The sequence below is a fragment of the Hippoglossus hippoglossus genome, chromosome 21 (genome assembly GCF_009819705.1).
Source record: "Hippoglossus hippoglossus isolate fHipHip1 chromosome 21, fHipHip1.pri, whole genome shotgun sequence".
NCBI lineage: Eukaryota > Metazoa > Chordata > Actinopteri > Pleuronectiformes > Pleuronectidae > Hippoglossus > Hippoglossus hippoglossus.
The window spans coordinates 19,366,306-19,382,274 of record NC_047171.1 but is presented as its reverse complement, the minus strand read 5'-3'; the positions used below and the strand labels follow the sequence as shown (position 1 = coordinate 19,382,274).

At 37.8% G+C, this 15,969-nt stretch overlaps 1 protein-coding gene across 1 annotated transcript; it reads left to right on the top strand.

Annotated features, from left to right (window-relative positions):
• The first annotated feature begins 11,210 nt into the window (after nucleotides 1-11,210).
• LOC117755433 (ubiquitin carboxyl-terminal hydrolase 37-like) lies at nucleotides 11,211-14,704 on the top strand. The gene is made up of 11 exons (XM_034575231.1): nucleotides 11,211-11,581; nucleotides 11,760-11,891; nucleotides 11,994-12,117; nucleotides 12,210-12,361; nucleotides 12,479-12,578; nucleotides 12,847-12,857; nucleotides 12,894-12,923; nucleotides 13,270-13,378; nucleotides 13,490-13,550; nucleotides 14,047-14,164; nucleotides 14,595-14,704. Exons 2-11 carry the CDS (start codon nucleotides 11,788-11,790, stop codon nucleotides 14,650-14,652), a joined length of 867 nt encoding a protein of 288 aa, XP_034431122.1. The 5' UTR covers nucleotides 11,211-11,581; nucleotides 11,760-11,787; the 3' UTR covers nucleotides 14,653-14,704.
• Nucleotides 14,705-15,969: the final 1,265 nt, after the last annotated feature.

Sequence of the window (15,969 nt, the reverse complement as noted above, 5' to 3'; positions counted from 1 at the left end):
AATATTGGTTGCCACAAAGGAGAAGAAAGACACATTTCCACTTCAGCACACCATCAAACTTCATAGAAGAAGAAGAACTTCAGCACACTCTATCAACTTTCAACTATGAAATTACTTTCAATCTTCAAAAAGCTTTTCAGTAGAAGAAAGGAGAAACTAAGAGGGTATAAAAAAATTCTTATGAAAACATTACACTGAATTATTAGAAACATTTTAAAACCTGAACAATATAATGCATATGTTATAGTTGGGCATAGTGAAACATATCTCACATACTTTGATCGTTTCATTTACACATATGAGAGGACAGGAATTATCAGAAGAAAGCCTTCTCAAAAGAAGGAAATTGAGTCTATAAAACATATGCAGAAACAGAATAAAGATACGGACCACCAGATTTCGGTCTATTTTGAAGAAGAGTGATAACAATATGGAGGTATGCACAGAAGAGTGAGAGATAGTAGAGGTGACGAGGGAGGACTAGAGGAGAGAGCTGATGAAGACTTGGAGTTTAAGATCATATTGAGATTTGGCGAGGAGAGAGGATTTTATTCAGTGAGTCCAGTGAAATTGATTTCTGTGTTGAAAAACCATGCAGGTAAGAGACATAGGCAAGGCTAAGGATCTCAGAGATGGGAATTTGTTGATTGTTTGTAGGAATAAAGAGCAGAGGGAGCGGCAGGAAGGATGAGAGAAATAAAATAAAAACGATTTAAAGTGGTGAGTGTAAGCCGCTTTGAAAGAAGAAGTAAGGGAGTGATTCGCGGGGTGCTAGTCGAAGATACAATGGAGGAAGTTAAATCAAACCTGAAAGGGGGAACTTTAAAAGGTACTCGGTGGTTGCAGGTAACTCGAGATTGATCAGAGGCTTCCTCGTTATTTTTAGATCACCCGCAAAACGCCCACCAACCAAACGTGCAATCTGTTGTCTGCACACGCAATTTAGCACTCTTTGTTTGGGATCTTAGTAGATCAGGCCCAGAGAGTATATTACCAAGCCAATAAGGTGCTAGAATTGTCAAAGATTTGGAATGGTTCTCTTACTACAATGGAATGCTCGGAGTTTGTTGATGGTGGTTGAGAGCAAATTTGGATTTGGTTCACATGGAATGAACATATACTCAGGGTACTCTCCAAATGTGGAAAAATAATAAATGTGATGAGATGTCTAACAGGGTCAGAATGGGGAGAGAGCAGGTCGTCAATGAAAAAATATTTATGTAGCGCTCTTTATATCTGTGCTATGGTTGTATTGCTAATGGTTCAGCAGCTAAAACATCGTAAAAAGGTTGGAGGTTGCGGACGCTCAAGCTTTGAGACCCCATTGCGACTGCTTTTACTCCAACACTAAGAATTGGGTCTGGTTTGAGTTGATTTGTCCTTTTAAAAAGAGATTTTATCCACAGCCAGAACTTTGTTCACAGTAGAATAAGACTAATCAGTAGGTGTGTTTGTGTCTGTCAGCAGAGGTGACTCCAAAAATAATCCAGCAACTGCAACAAGAGCAGCTGGAAAAAATGAAAAACCAGATGAGAAGAGACAGAAAGACCACATCAGAAAAGACAGTCCCTCAGCCGCCAAGACTGCCACTGAACAGCCAATCAGGAAGAAATCTTTAATAGAACGACTCTTTAGGAAACCGGTGGTAAGGTTTCACATTAAATATAATTTAGAAATGAATAAGATATGTATTATTTTATAATCTTGGACAATTAAAATGTATGGAATTTGTTTTTACTCTACAGGAGACAAAAACTGTTTCAAAAACAGATAAAAGAGGAAAAAGCTCCGTCTCAAAGCAGAGGTAAGTGAAAGCCTCTGCCTGCCACCACTACCCAAACAAAGAATGTCAGATATTTCTGTGCACGCTGTGTCTTACATTAACATTTACAGGTTTACCTCAGTAAAATAGTTTATAAAAGGTTAGCGTAACAAAGTTAACACATGTACATTTCCACTGAGTAAGATTTTTTAAGATGAATAAAAAAGAGAAAATCATTTATCTTTTTGTTCAAAATATTTTGTTTCTAGTTTTTAAGCAAATTTACATTTCAATTTGAATTATATTCGATTTTTGTGATTTGATGAAGTAAGTGCTTCATCACATCTTTCAGTAAGGTTGTATGGGGTGGGGGGGGGGGGGGGGGGGGGTTCTGTTTCCAATTCGACATAGTCAGGCTTTGCGCTCAAAGTGTCATAAAACTTATAAAATAACATTGATTGATTGACAACCCCATTGCGACTGCTTTTACTCCAACACTAAGAATTGGGTCTGGTTTGAGTTGATTTGTCCTTTTAAAAAGAGATTTTATCCACAGCCAGAACTTTGTTCACAGTAGAATAAGAATAATCAGCAGGTGTGTTTGTGTCTGTCAGCAGAGGTGACTCCACAAATATTACAGCAACTGCAACAAGAGCAGCTGAAAAAAATGAAAAACCAGATGAGAAGAGACAGAAAGACCACATCAGAAAAGACAGTCCCTCAGCCGCCAAGACTGCCACTGAACAGCCAATCAGGAAGAAACCTTTACTAGAACGACTCTTTAGGAAACCGGTGGTAAGGTTTCACATTAGATATAATTTAGAAATTAATAAGATATGTATTCTTTTATAATCTTGGACAATTAAAATGTATGGAATTTGTTTTTACTCTACAGGAGACAAAAACTGTTTCAAAAACAGATAAAAGAGGAAAAAGCTCCGTCTCAAAGCAGAGGTAAGTGAAAGCCTCTGCCTGCCACCACTACCCAAACAAAGAATGTCAGATATTTCTGTGCACGCTGTGTCTTACATTAACATTTACAGGTTTACCTCAGTAAAATAGTTTATAAAAGGTTAGCGTAACAAAGTTAACACATGTACATTTCCACTGAGTGAGATTTTTTAAGATGAATAAAAAAAGAAAATCATTTATCTTTTTGTTCAAAATATTTTGTTTCTAGTTTTTAAGCAAATTTACATTTAAATTTGAATTATATTCGATTTTTGTGATTTGATGAAGTAAGTGCTTCATCACATCTTTCAGTAAGGTTGTATGGGCTGGGGGGGGGGGGTTCTGTTTCCAATTCGACATAGTCAGGCTTTGCGCTCGAAGTGTCATAAAACTTATAAAATAACATTGATTGATTGACAACCCCATTGCGACTGCTTTTACTCCAACACTAAGAATTGGGTCTGGTTTGAGTTGATTTGTCCTTTTAAAAAGAGATTTTATCCACAGCCAGAACTTTGTTCACAGTAGAATAAGAATAATCAGCAGGTGTGTTTGTGTCTGTCAGCAGAGGTGACTCCACAAATATTCCAGCAACTGCAACAAGAGCAGCTGAAAAAAATGAAAAACCAGATGAGAAGAGACAGAAAGACCACATCAGAAAAGACAGTCCCTCAGCCGCCAAGACTGCCACTGAACAGCCAATCAGGAAGATACCTTCACAAGAAGGACTCTTTAGGACACCAGTGGTAAGGTTTCACATTGAATAGATTTTAGAAGTTAATAAGATATATATTCTTTTAGAATCATGGACAATTAAAATGTATGGAATTTGTTTTTACTCTACAGGAGACAAAAACTGTTTCAAAAACAGATAAAAGAGGAAAAAGCTCCGTCTCAAAGCAGAGGTAAGTGAAAGCCTCTTCCTGCCACCACTACCCAAACAAAGAATGTCAGATATTTCTGTGCACGCTGTGTCTTACATTAACATTTACGGGTTTACCTCAGAAAAATACTTTATAAAAGGTTAGCACAGCAAAGTTAACACATGTACATTTCCACTGAGTGAGATTTTTTAAGATGAATAAAAAAAGAAAATCATTTATCTTTTTGTTCAAAATATTTAGTTTCTAGTTTTTAAGCAAATTTACATTTCAATTTGAATTATATTCGATTTTTGTGATTTGATGAAGTAAGTGCTTCATCATATCTTTCAGTAAGGTTGTATGGGGTGGGGGGGTTCTGTTTCCAATTCGATATAATCAGGCTTTGCGCTCGAAGTGTCATAAAACTTATAAAATAACATTGATTGATTGACAACCCCATTGCGACTGCTTTAACTCCAACACTAAGAATTGGGTCTGGTTTGAGTTGATTTGTCCTTTTAAAAAGAGATTTTATCCACAGCCAGAACTTTGTTCACAGTAGAATAAGAATAATCAGCAGGTGTGTTTGTGTCTGTCAGCAGAGGTGACTCCACAAATATTACAGCAACTGCAACAAGAGCAGCTGAAAAAAATGAAAAACCAGATGAGAAGAGACAGAAAGTCCACATCAGAAAAGACAGTCCCTCAGCCGCCAAGACTGCCACTGAACAGCCAATCAGGAAGATACCTTCACAAGAAGGACTCTTTAGGAAACCGGTGGTAAGGTTTCACATTAAATATAATTTAGAAGTTAATAAGATATGTATTCTTTTATAATCTTGGACAATTAAAATGTATGGAATTTGTTTTTACTCTACAGGAGACAAAAACTGTTTCAGAAACAGATAAAAGAGGAAAAAGCTCCGTCTCAAAGCAGAGGTAAGTGAAAGCCTCTGCCTGTCACCATGACCCAAAAAAAGAATGTCAGATATTTCTGTGCACGCTGTGTCTTACATTGACATTACGGGTTTACCTCAGAAAAATACTTTATAAAAGGTTAGCGTAACAAAGTTAACACATGTACATTTCCACTGAGTGAGATTTTTTAAGATGAATAAAAAAAGAAAATCATTTATCTTTTTGTTCAAAATATTTTGTTTGTAGTTTTTAAGCAAATTTACATTTCAATTTGAGTTATATTCGATTTTTGTGATTTGATGAAGTAAGTGCTTCATCACATCTTTCAGTAAGGTTGTATGGGCTGGGGGGGGGGGGGGGGTTCTGTTTCCAATTCGACATAGTCAGGCTTTGCGCTCGAAGTGTCATAAAACTTATAAAATAACATCGATTGATTGACAACCCCATTGCGACTGCTTTTACTCCAACACTAAGAATTGGGTCTGGTTTGAGTTGATTTGTCCTTTTAAAAAGAGATTTTATCCACAGCCAGAACTTTGTTCACAGTAGAATAAGAATAATCAGCAGGTGTGTTTGTGTCTGTCAGCAGAGGTGACTCCACAAATATTACAGCAACTGCAACAAGAGCAGCTGAAAAAATGAAAAACCAGATGAGAAGAGACAGAAAGACCACATCAGAAAAGACAGTCCCTCAGCCGCCAAGACTGCCACTGTACAGCCAATCAGGAAGATACCTTCACAAGAAGGACTCTTTAGGACACCAGTGGTAAGGTTTCACATTAAATATAATTTAGAAGTTAATAAGATATGTATTCTTTTATAATCTTGGACAATTAAAATGTATGAAATTTGTTTTTACTCTACAGGAGACAAAAACTGTTTCAGAAACAGATAACAGAGAAAAAAGCTCCGTCTCCAAGCAGAGGTAAGTGAAAGCCTCTGCCTGCCACCACTACCCAAAAAAAAAAGAATGTCAGTTATTTCTGTGCACGCTGTGTCTTACATTAACATTTACAGGTTTACCTCAGTAAAATAGTTTATAAAAGGTTAGCGTAACAAAGTAAGTAAACTCACTGAGTGAGATTTTTTAAGATTAATACAAAAAATATATATATCTTTTTGTTCAAAATATTTTGTTTCTAGTTTTTAAGCAAATTTACATTTCAATTTTAATTAAATTAGTTTTTTGTGATTTGATGAAGTAAGTGTTTTATCACATCTTTAAGTAAGGTTGTATGGGCTGGTGGGGTTTTCTGTTTCCAATTCGACATAGTCAGGCTTTGCGCTCAAAGGCTTAATCCCATTTCCCCCCTTGGCCCTACCCCTACCCCAACCCCTTGTTTTTCAAGGGTTATCTTACCCCTTGAAACAGAGTCACAAGGGGTAGTGGCTGAAATCTTCCCCTACGAATTGGGACAGCCCTTCAAGAAGCCGTTACATCATCAGTAGTCTTCACGAAAACCTGACACGTCATCAGTAATCATCGATGAAAACAGACAAGACAAAAGTCTTGCCGGGGATGTCATTGTAATAACATTGTTGGGATCTTTAATAAACCAATGCTATTGTTTGCAGTTATTAAAGTGACAAACCTATAATATCCAAAGAGCATCTATGCTAATGCAGGCGAATCAATGACATTTGAAATTGAAAAGCTTGGCTGCTCTACATTATTTCACGTATGAATCAAAAGCACACAGGCTGCTAGCAGTGTTCCGATAAAACCTTGCCAGGATGCTTTGTTATCAGAGGAGCAGTTAAGTTCAATTACATCGCTGCTATACTCAGGTTCAATCAAGTGCATCGTGTGTCTTCCAAGAGGGGGGATTCGACATGAAATTATGTGAAAATACAGGATTATCATGCAAAAAAAAAGATCGTTAGCATCCTAACGCTAGCACGCTCGCAATCTTTTTTTTAAAGGTTGTTGTGGAAAAAATATCCATGTTGAAATGATATTAAACTAAGATATTACAATCATTATCGTAATTTTTAAATCCTTAATAATGGAGAAAATACTCCATTTGTGGGTCTCCCTCCCAGCTTGCCAGTGATTGCAAGGCATTCTGGGTACCCCTAGGTTTGAAGTGAGGGTCAGAAAAATCTCCGTTTCTATGGCTATAAAGCCCTACCCCTCGGCCCTACACCTCCGTCCCAACAGGTATTGGGACACCCTACCCCTACAAGTGAACGCGCAAAAAAAGTAAGGGGAAGGGCTAAGGGCTTGGGCAAAGGGGAGAAATGGGATTGGGCCAGAGCGTCACAAAACGTATAAAATAACATTGATTGATTGACAACCCCATTGCGACTGCTTTTACTCCAAACACTGACAACTGGGTCTGGTTTGAATTGATTTGTCCTTTTAAAAAGAGATTTTATCCACAGCCAGAACTTTGTTCACAGTAGAATAAGAATAATCAGCAGGTGTGTTTGTGTCTGTCAGCAGAGGTGACTCCACAAATATTACAGCAACTGCAACAAGAGCAGCTGAAAAAAATGAAAAACCAGATGAGAAGAGACAGAAAGACCACATCAGAAAAGACAGTCCCTCAGCCGCCAAGACTGCCACTGAACAGCCAATCAGGAAGATACCTTCACAAGAAGGACTCTTTAGGACACCAGTGGTAAGGTTTCACATTAAATATAATTTAGAAGTTAATAAGATATGTATTCTTTTATAATCTTGGACAATTAAAATGTATGGAATTTGTTTTTACTCTACAGGAGACAAAAACTGTTTCAAAAACAGATAAAAGAGGAAAAAGCTCCGTCTCAAAGCAGAGGTAAGTGAAAGCCTCTGCCTGCCACCACTACCCAAACAAAGAATGTCAGATATTTCTGTGCACGCTGTGTCTTACATTAACATTTACGGGTTTACCTCAGAAAAATAGTTTATAAAAGGTTAGCGTAACAAAGTTAACACATGTACATTTCCACTGAGTGAGATTTTTTAAGATGAATAAAAAAAGAAAATCATTTATCTTTTTGTTCAAAATATTTTGTTTCTAGTGTTTAAGCAAATTTACATTTAAATTTGAATTATATTCGATTTTTGTGATTTGATAAAGTAAGTGCTTCATCACATCTTTCAGTAAGGTTGTATGGGCTGGCGGGGGGGGGGGGGGGGGGGGGGGGGTTCTGTTTCCAATTCGACATAGTCAGGCTTTGCGCTCGAAGTGTCATAAAACTTATAAAATAACATCGATTGATTGACAACCCCATTGCGACTGCTTTTACTCCAACACTAAGAATTGGGTCTGGGTTTGAATTGATTTGTCCTTTTAAAAGAGATTTTATCCACAGCCAGAACTTTGTTCACAGTAGAATAAGAATAATCAGCAGGTGTGTTTGTGTCTGTCAGCAGAGGTGACTCCACAAATATTACAGCAACTGCAACAAGAGCAGCTGAAAAAAATGAAAAACCAGATGAGAAGAGACAGAAAGACCACATCAGAAAAGACAGTCCCTCAGCCGCCAAGACTGCCACTGAACAGCCAATCAGGAAGATACCTTCACAAGAAGGACTCTTTAGGACACCAGTGGTAAGGTTTCACATTAAATATAATTTAGAAGTTAATAAGATATGTATTCTTTTATAATCTTGGACAATTAAAATGTATGAAATTTGTTTTTACTCTACAGGAGACAAAAACTGTTTCAGAAACAGATAACAGAGAAAAAAGCTCCGTCTCCAAGCAGAGGTAAGTGAAAGCCTCTGCCTGCCACCACTACCCAAAAAAAAAGAATGTCAGTTATTTCTGTGCACGCTGTGTCTTACATTAACATTTACAGGTTTACCTCAGTAAAATAGTTTATAAAAGGTTAGCGTAACAAAGTAAACACATGTACATTTCCACTGAGTGAGATTTTTTAAGATTAATACAAAAAATATATATATCTTTTTGTTCAAAATATTTTGTTTCTAGTTTTTAAGCAAATTTACATTTCAATTTTAATTAAATTAGTTTTTTGTGATTTGATGAAGTAAGTGTTTTATCACATCTTTAAGTAAGGTTGTATGGGCTGGTGGGGTTTTCTGTTTCCAATTCGACATAGTCAGGCTTTGCGCTCAAAGGCTTAATCCCATTTCCCCCCTTGGCCCTACCCCTACCCCAACCCCTTGTTTTTCGAGGGTTATCTTACCCCTTGAAACAGAGTCACAAGGGGTAGTGGCTGAAATCTTCCCCTACGAATTGGGACAGCCCTTCAAGAAGCCGTTACATCATCAGTAGTCTTCACGAAAACCTGACACGTCATCAGTAATCATCGATGAAAACAGACAAGACAAAAGTCTTGCCGGGGATGTCATTGTAATAACATTGTTGGGATCTTTAATAAACCAATGCTATTGTTTGCAGTTATTAAAGTGACAAACCTATAATATCCAAAGAGCATTTATGCTAATGCAGGCGAATCAATGACATTTGAAATTGAAAAGCTTGGCTGCTCTACATTATTTCACGTATGAATCAAAAGCACACAGGCTGCTAGCAGTGTTCCGATAAAACCTTGCCAGGATGCTTTGTTATCAGAGGAGCAGTTAAGTTCAATTACATCGCTGCTATACTCAGGTTCAATCAAGTGCATCGTGTGTCTTCCAAGAGGGGGGATTCGACATGAAATTATGTGAAAATACAGGATTATCATGCAAAAAAAAAAGATCGTTAGCATCCTAACGCTAGCACGCTCGCAATCTTTTTTTTAAAGGTTGTTGTGGAAAAAATATCCATGTTGAAATGATATTAAACTAAGATATTACAATCATTATCGTAATTTTTAAATCCTTAATAATGGAGAAAATACTCCATTTGTGGGTCTCCCTCCCAGCTTGCCGGTGATTGCAAGGCATTCTGGGTACCCCTAGGTTTGAAGTGAGGGTCAGAAAAATCTCCGTTTCTATGGCTATAAAGCCCTACCCCTCGGCCCTACACCTCCGTCCCAACAGGTATTGGGACACCCTACCCCTACAAGTGAACGCGCAAAAAAAGTAAGGGGAAGGGCTAAGGGGAGAAATGGGATTGGGCCAGAGCGTCACAAAACGTATAAAATAACATTGATTGATTGACAACCCCATTGCGACTGCTTTTACTCCAAACACTGACAACTGGGTCTGGTTTGAATTGATTTGTCCTTTTAAAAAGAGATTATATCCACAGCCAGAACTTTGTTCACAGTAGAATAAGACTAATCAGTAGGTGTGTTTGTGTCTGTCAGCAGAGGTGACTCCACAAATATTACAGCAACTGCAACAACAGCAGCTGGAAAAAATGAAAAACCAGATGAGAAGAGACAGAAAGTCCACATCAGAAAAGACAGTCCCTCAACCGCCAAGACTGCCACTGAACAGCCAATCAGGAAGATACCTTCACAAGAAGGACTCTTTAGGAAACCGGTGGTAAGGTTTCACCTTGAATAGATTTGAGAAGTTAATAAGATATATATCCTTTTTTAATCTTGGACAATTAAAATGCATGAAATTTGTTTTTACTCTACAGGAGACAAAAACATTTTCAAAAGCAGATAGAGGAAGAAGCTCCATCTCAAAGCAGAGGTAAGAGAAAGCCTCTGCCTGCCACCACTACCCAAAAAAAGGATGTCAGATATTTCTGTGCACGCTGTGTCTTACATTAACATTTACAGGTTTAGCTAATTAAAATCATCTATAAAGGTTAGCATAACAAAGACAACACATGTACATTTCCACTGAGTGAGACTTTTCTTTTAATTTTTAAATCAATAAAAAAACACTAAAAAACATACAATTCTTTTATCAAAAATAATTTTTAAATACAATTTTTAAATAATATTCTGTTCACAGAAGAATAAAAATAATCACCAGGTGTGTTTGTGTCTGTCAGGAGAGATGACTCCATGAATATTCCAGCAACTGCAAAAATTTTAGCTGGACATAAAAATGAGAAAGGAATGGAGGAATGGGAGTCCAGACTTTTCAGCACTATTAAGGTAAGTCTCACACAGAGTTCTACAGCTTCACATAAACCACACATTCAGCGGTCTGGACATGTACATCATAAAACAAGTGTGTAACTCTAATACTGAACCATGAGACTTTCTTTTTCCTCCAACAGAATGAATTGGGAAATTACCTAAAGAGGGCAGAGCCGAGTACCTCTCAGAAACCTAACAACGAGTAAGAGACTCATTACACATCACTGTCAGCACAAGGCAAATAAATTTCACAGTTTACAAGTTCATATTTAAAACCAAAGACACTAACAGGAGCAGTTCTGTTTACAAAAACTCAATATTTCCAACTGAACTGTGGCCATAGTAGAATCACATACTGGCATTGAAAGTCTGATCAGATTTGTAATCTTGTTTAATTTAGTCATTATTTCATCAGACAGATCCTGAATTTTACTAGGTTTCTTATGCAGAAGGTTTTAATGTAGACTTGATGCATCAAGGAGACCAGAAGGTGCAACAATATACAAATGCTAACAGAGTAACAGGAGCAATTGTCACCCCCAAGTCTGAAGATGTCTTCCACAGCTTCCCCATATATCTTCCTCTACTTGCATCACCCATTCTAACAGCACATCCATGCATGGCTAGAATTGCTGTCACTCTCTATGTTACATGTACTGTAGGTGTTCGCATCCTATTGGATAGTTAAGCCTAAAGTATGCAGAACTAAATCCCATTGTGTCCTTACGTCTTGCCACTGGTGAAATACGCAAAAGAGTTAAAGTTGGTGAGAGTTGAAGTTGGTGCCTCTCTGTCGGGCACATCTGAGTTAGATATGAAAGTCCCTCAACATAGACGCTACAATGCATTGTTGGTTGGCCCTTTATCTTTAACCTAACCTTGGGTACCGCTTAGAGAGAGAAGGGAGTATCTGTTGAATTTAGACAGGCACTATTCTCCTGTACAGATATGATGTGTAATATACAATATACATTAATATATAGTCAAAAATTCCTCAAAAGGGGTCACTTGAGAATAAATGCTACACTCATGTCTGTCATGTTGACTGGCATTCGTGTCTGTGTCGCCTTCTAACCAGTAGTGACTGCTTGGGTGGGTCTCCCTCCTCTGAGAGAACCAGTGGTCAGGACTGTCTTGGGTGAGTTAATCTGCATAAACACACATACAAGAAATAAAATCAGCTGATCATTGATCACCGGCTGTTTGATTACATACTCGAGCTTCAATTATAGAAATACCTAGCACTAGCTGTTTTCACTTGTTATGGGATTTTCGTAAATTCAAGTCATTTTGCCAAACACCTTCATCCTTGACAGGTTTCCAAACCCCGCTCAAATCTGCTACATGAACTCCAGCCTCCAGAGTCTGCTCACACTGATGGAGTTCATCAGAGACATCAGCTGTCAGGAAGATGCGTGGAAGATGGTCCCCGAGGCTACAGTTCTCATGTACTGCAACAACACACAATCACACTGATGCTAACACAAACACACAAGTCTAAAATGTCAGAGGTGACAGCAGAGGTCTCCTGTTTTTTTCACCCTCTACAGGGCATTCATGAGCATTGTGAGGTGCCATCGCTCCCCTAATGAACAAAACAAACTCGACGCCCTCTTTACCTTCAAAATGGAAGTGGCTGAGAGGTTTCCAGAATTTTCGGACATGGGGCAGAAGGTGTGTTGGCTAGTTTGATGGTTTGTCTTGTGTCTTCTTCGTCCTGATTTTATCCTCTGTGCATTGAACCCTCTGCATTTCTCCGTTTGCAGGATGCCCATGAATTTCTGACGTCCTTTCTGGAACACATTGAAAGGTTGAACCCTGTGATGACAGAATTGTCCAACAAGACGGAAAAAGTCTACAAATGCCCCGTCCAGGTACACCTGTCGTTCAAGATGCAGAACACCAGGACCTGCAGGAGGTAAATCCATACGGAGAAAAAACACATGTATTTTATTCTTGTTTATGTGACTGGAAATTCATCTGGTCACGACCTTTGCGTCTGTAATTTTATGCACGTTGTTCCTTTATATTGCAGATGTGGACACAGTTCTAGGACAGAGGAAATGTTCAACAACCTGTCTCTAAACCTGGTGCCTCAAGAATCAGTTCAGGACATGCTCGAGAATTACCTGCTAGTGAGTCACGGCTGTCCCTGTCTAGTGCCGTCACCCCATGAACTCACACACAAACAAAGTTACTCATAGTACTCTTCATTCGTGCATTTTATCAATTGAATCTTTGGTCGCTGTGAATGAGAATGGACATTGCTCATCTTTTCAGTTTTAATTCACACCCATACATAATAGATCTCTCTCGCTCTCTCTCGCTCTCTCTCGCTCTCTCTCTCTCACACACACACACAGTATATCACTGATAACATATCATCTCTGCATTGTTTTTCAGGAGACAGATACTGACTACAGGTGTGCCTGTGGTGGCACAAGTTCCATCCAACAGTACAGCTTTAAAACCTTGCCCAGGTAACTGGAAATCACATCCACCACAGTTAGACCACAACAGATACTTTTCCTTAATCAAACATCAAGTTTACTTGATATTTTTCACAAAACATTTCCTCACAATGTAAAAATCAATTTTCAGACTCGCTTATTTTTTTGTCCATCACAATAAAAATCAAGTGATGATTGCTTTTAGTTTCATTGTAAGGTAGTGTACAACTGATTTTACTTTTAGTGAAGAACAAGGTTTGCTGTGAAATCTAGCTATTAAACATTAATTTAGCGATCACAGATTTTGATTATCAAATTAAGAGTAATTCATTAATACAAATTATTAAATAAACTTTCTTCTATTTCTTGGCTGCAGAGTTTTGATCCTGCATGTGAAGCGTTTTTGCTACACCTTGTCCATGACCCTGAAGAAACTTCACAACAAGGTCAATATTAGTAGGGAGCTGTTGGTCTCATCCACCCAGGTAAGAAAGAACTCACCTCACTTCAAGTACAAAGTCAACATTTGGTAAGTGAGTTCTGGATTTTTATGTGAGTGACTGTAACTTCCAGTTGTTAAATTGATTCCTTCTCAGGCTAACGGCTGGTACAGTCTGGTGAGTTTCATCAGCCACCTTGGATGCAATGCAAACTCAGGTTAGTTATCACACAGTGAGTGTCACACTGTCACATTCTGTAGTCCTCTATCAGGTACTCGGTATATTATAAATACATGACGGTCGATCAGTGGTAGAAACATATATTTTTTCAGTTCTTTATTGTTGTAAATTAGGATATTTTAATGAAGTTGCTGAGTTTTTTTTACATCTGTCATTTTCCTGGAACTGAACAGTTGAGTGTTACGATAATTATTTCTCATTTTTACTTCACCATTGTGGGTTTTCCAACAATTTTTCTGATAAAATATTGTTTTTTTCGCTTTAGACATTATTGTATATTGTATACAAAAGCAAAACTGTTTATTATTAGAGGTGTAACAATTCTCCTCTCTCAATACGAGAATGTGAATGTTTGTTTTGCTGTTTCGGTCCTGGTCTCAAAATTGTTACAGCCTTTACCTGATACATCAGTTACCTTTCCTAACCTCCACACATCAAAGCACCTTTTGTAACAATGATTTGTCTCCTTTCAGGACACTATGTTAGTGCGGGAGTCCAGCGAGAAGCAGTTGAAGATGATGTCACTGACTCCTGGGCCATGTATGATGACAATTATGTCACAAATGTAGCAGGGACATCCGTGTGTAGCCATTTTCAAGAAAATGCTTACATCCTTTTCTACAAGAGACGGGTAAGTTTACGTATTTTTCTTAATAATAATGGTGATAACAGAAAGTGACATACAAAATAGACAAGAAACACAGAACTATGTACACACAGACATAACATAATGCAGTTAAAGTGATGTATGATAATCTAGTAAAATAAGGGTTTCTTGAGTAGAGATGAAATAGGGTGTGTGTGTGTGTGTGTGTGTGTGTGTGTGTGTGTGTGTGTGTGTGTGTGTGTGTGTGCAACAACAACAACAATAAATAAATAATAATGATAAAAATAAAATAAAATATATTAGTAAATACATGCATATACCCTATAATATAGTATAATATATAATAGGTATAATATATAGTATAATAAAAACCATCCTAATAATTAATATGCTTCTCTTCAGCAAATGAGGCATGGTACCTGACCAGGCAAACGGCTCCCCCCCACCTGCTCCACCAGCACCACAGCGATGAGCCCAAGTAGAGGATAAGCGGTGTGGGTCAGCGAGTCCCCCCCTCCCCATTGAGGGGGGACATTCTGAGACAAATGAAGCTTGTGTTCTGCTTAAAAATATATTATTGAATAATAATAATAATATATTTTGTTCTTTATGTATTTGTCTATTATTTGTGTATTCCTCCTTTGCCAATCCCAACCCTGGCCACGCCTCTCCACCAGGGGGAACAGGCAGAGAGCCGCTGCCCAACCCCCCCTCCAGCCAGCCCAGTTTGGTTATACACCCCTTCGCTACCATCGACTATTATTATATATTCTATACATAGCAACAATTCTATATGTTGATTAAATAATAAAAAGAAAGAAAAGAAAATGGAGAGGAGCAGCAAAAGAGAGATAAAAAGAAAAGATATCAAAGATAAATATATATAAAAATATATACTTTTACATATGTAAACACCTATAAATATACATTTATGCAACTGCATGCATTCATGCGTTCGTATCCCAACACATGGATACACATACCTTAAGTTATAGAATGAATGTGTAGATGGGTATGTTTATATTTATGGGTGTGTGTGAGTGTTTGTGCATGTCTATCTATAGTTGTGAGGGTCAATTTTGGTACAATACCATCATTGTGAGGACATTTTGAGGGCATTTTGGCTGGTCCTCATAAATTCAAGAGGGCTGTTTGGGTTTGGGAAGTTGCATGTTGCAGCTGAACCCCTCACCCCTCCCCTTCCAAACATAAAAGAGAACCTGTGGTAGCCTTCAGCTGTATTAAAAACTCAAAAGGTGTTGAGTTTGTCCAGTCTGGGCTACTGTAAAAAAGATGTTGGCCTCCGTAGAGAGGATCTGCTACAGATGTAAATCTAAAGTATTTAAATACAAAATGGCCCATTCTACGGTTAACTACAGGTTAACTACAATTCATACAATTTAGACGATTACACATAGGTCACTAGAATTATTTTATATTCAATATCTGCCAATAGATCCCTTTCACCTAAATCTTACACCCTGAACCTTTAATGAGTAAGGCCTGGAGTCTCCCAGCTTGAACTCAAGTGTCACCTTTTGCTGCCTATAGCCTGGGCTAATACAGAGACTGGAACAACAGGTAAGGATTAAAGGAACAGAACTAGGCTGGTTTAAGTTGCACTAATTAGAATAATGACGACTTACCTCTATAAATCTAAATAATATCTTAGTAACTAAATATGATGACTTACTACTGTCGTGTTCTTTTATCCTTAGGTATGAGAAGAGTCGGTCTTGGTTTGGTTCAAAAAGTATTTATTTAGAAGCAATGAAAAGCTACAACATAG

Bases quoted from the DNA above. Each gene is read 5' to 3' on its own strand.
- LOC117755433 (XM_034575231.1), top strand. From the start codon at position 11,788: ATGAACTCCAGCCTCCAGAGTCTGCTCACACTGATGGAGTTCATCAGA. The intron at 13,379-13,489 runs GTAAGAAAGAAC...ATTCCTTCTCAG, and splicing joins TGTTGGTCTCATCCACCCAG to GCTAACGGCTGGTACAGTCT. The intron at 14,165-14,594 runs TTTTCAAGAAAA...CAAATGAGGCAT, and splicing joins GGGACATCCGTGTGTAGCCA to GGTACCTGACCAGGCAAACG.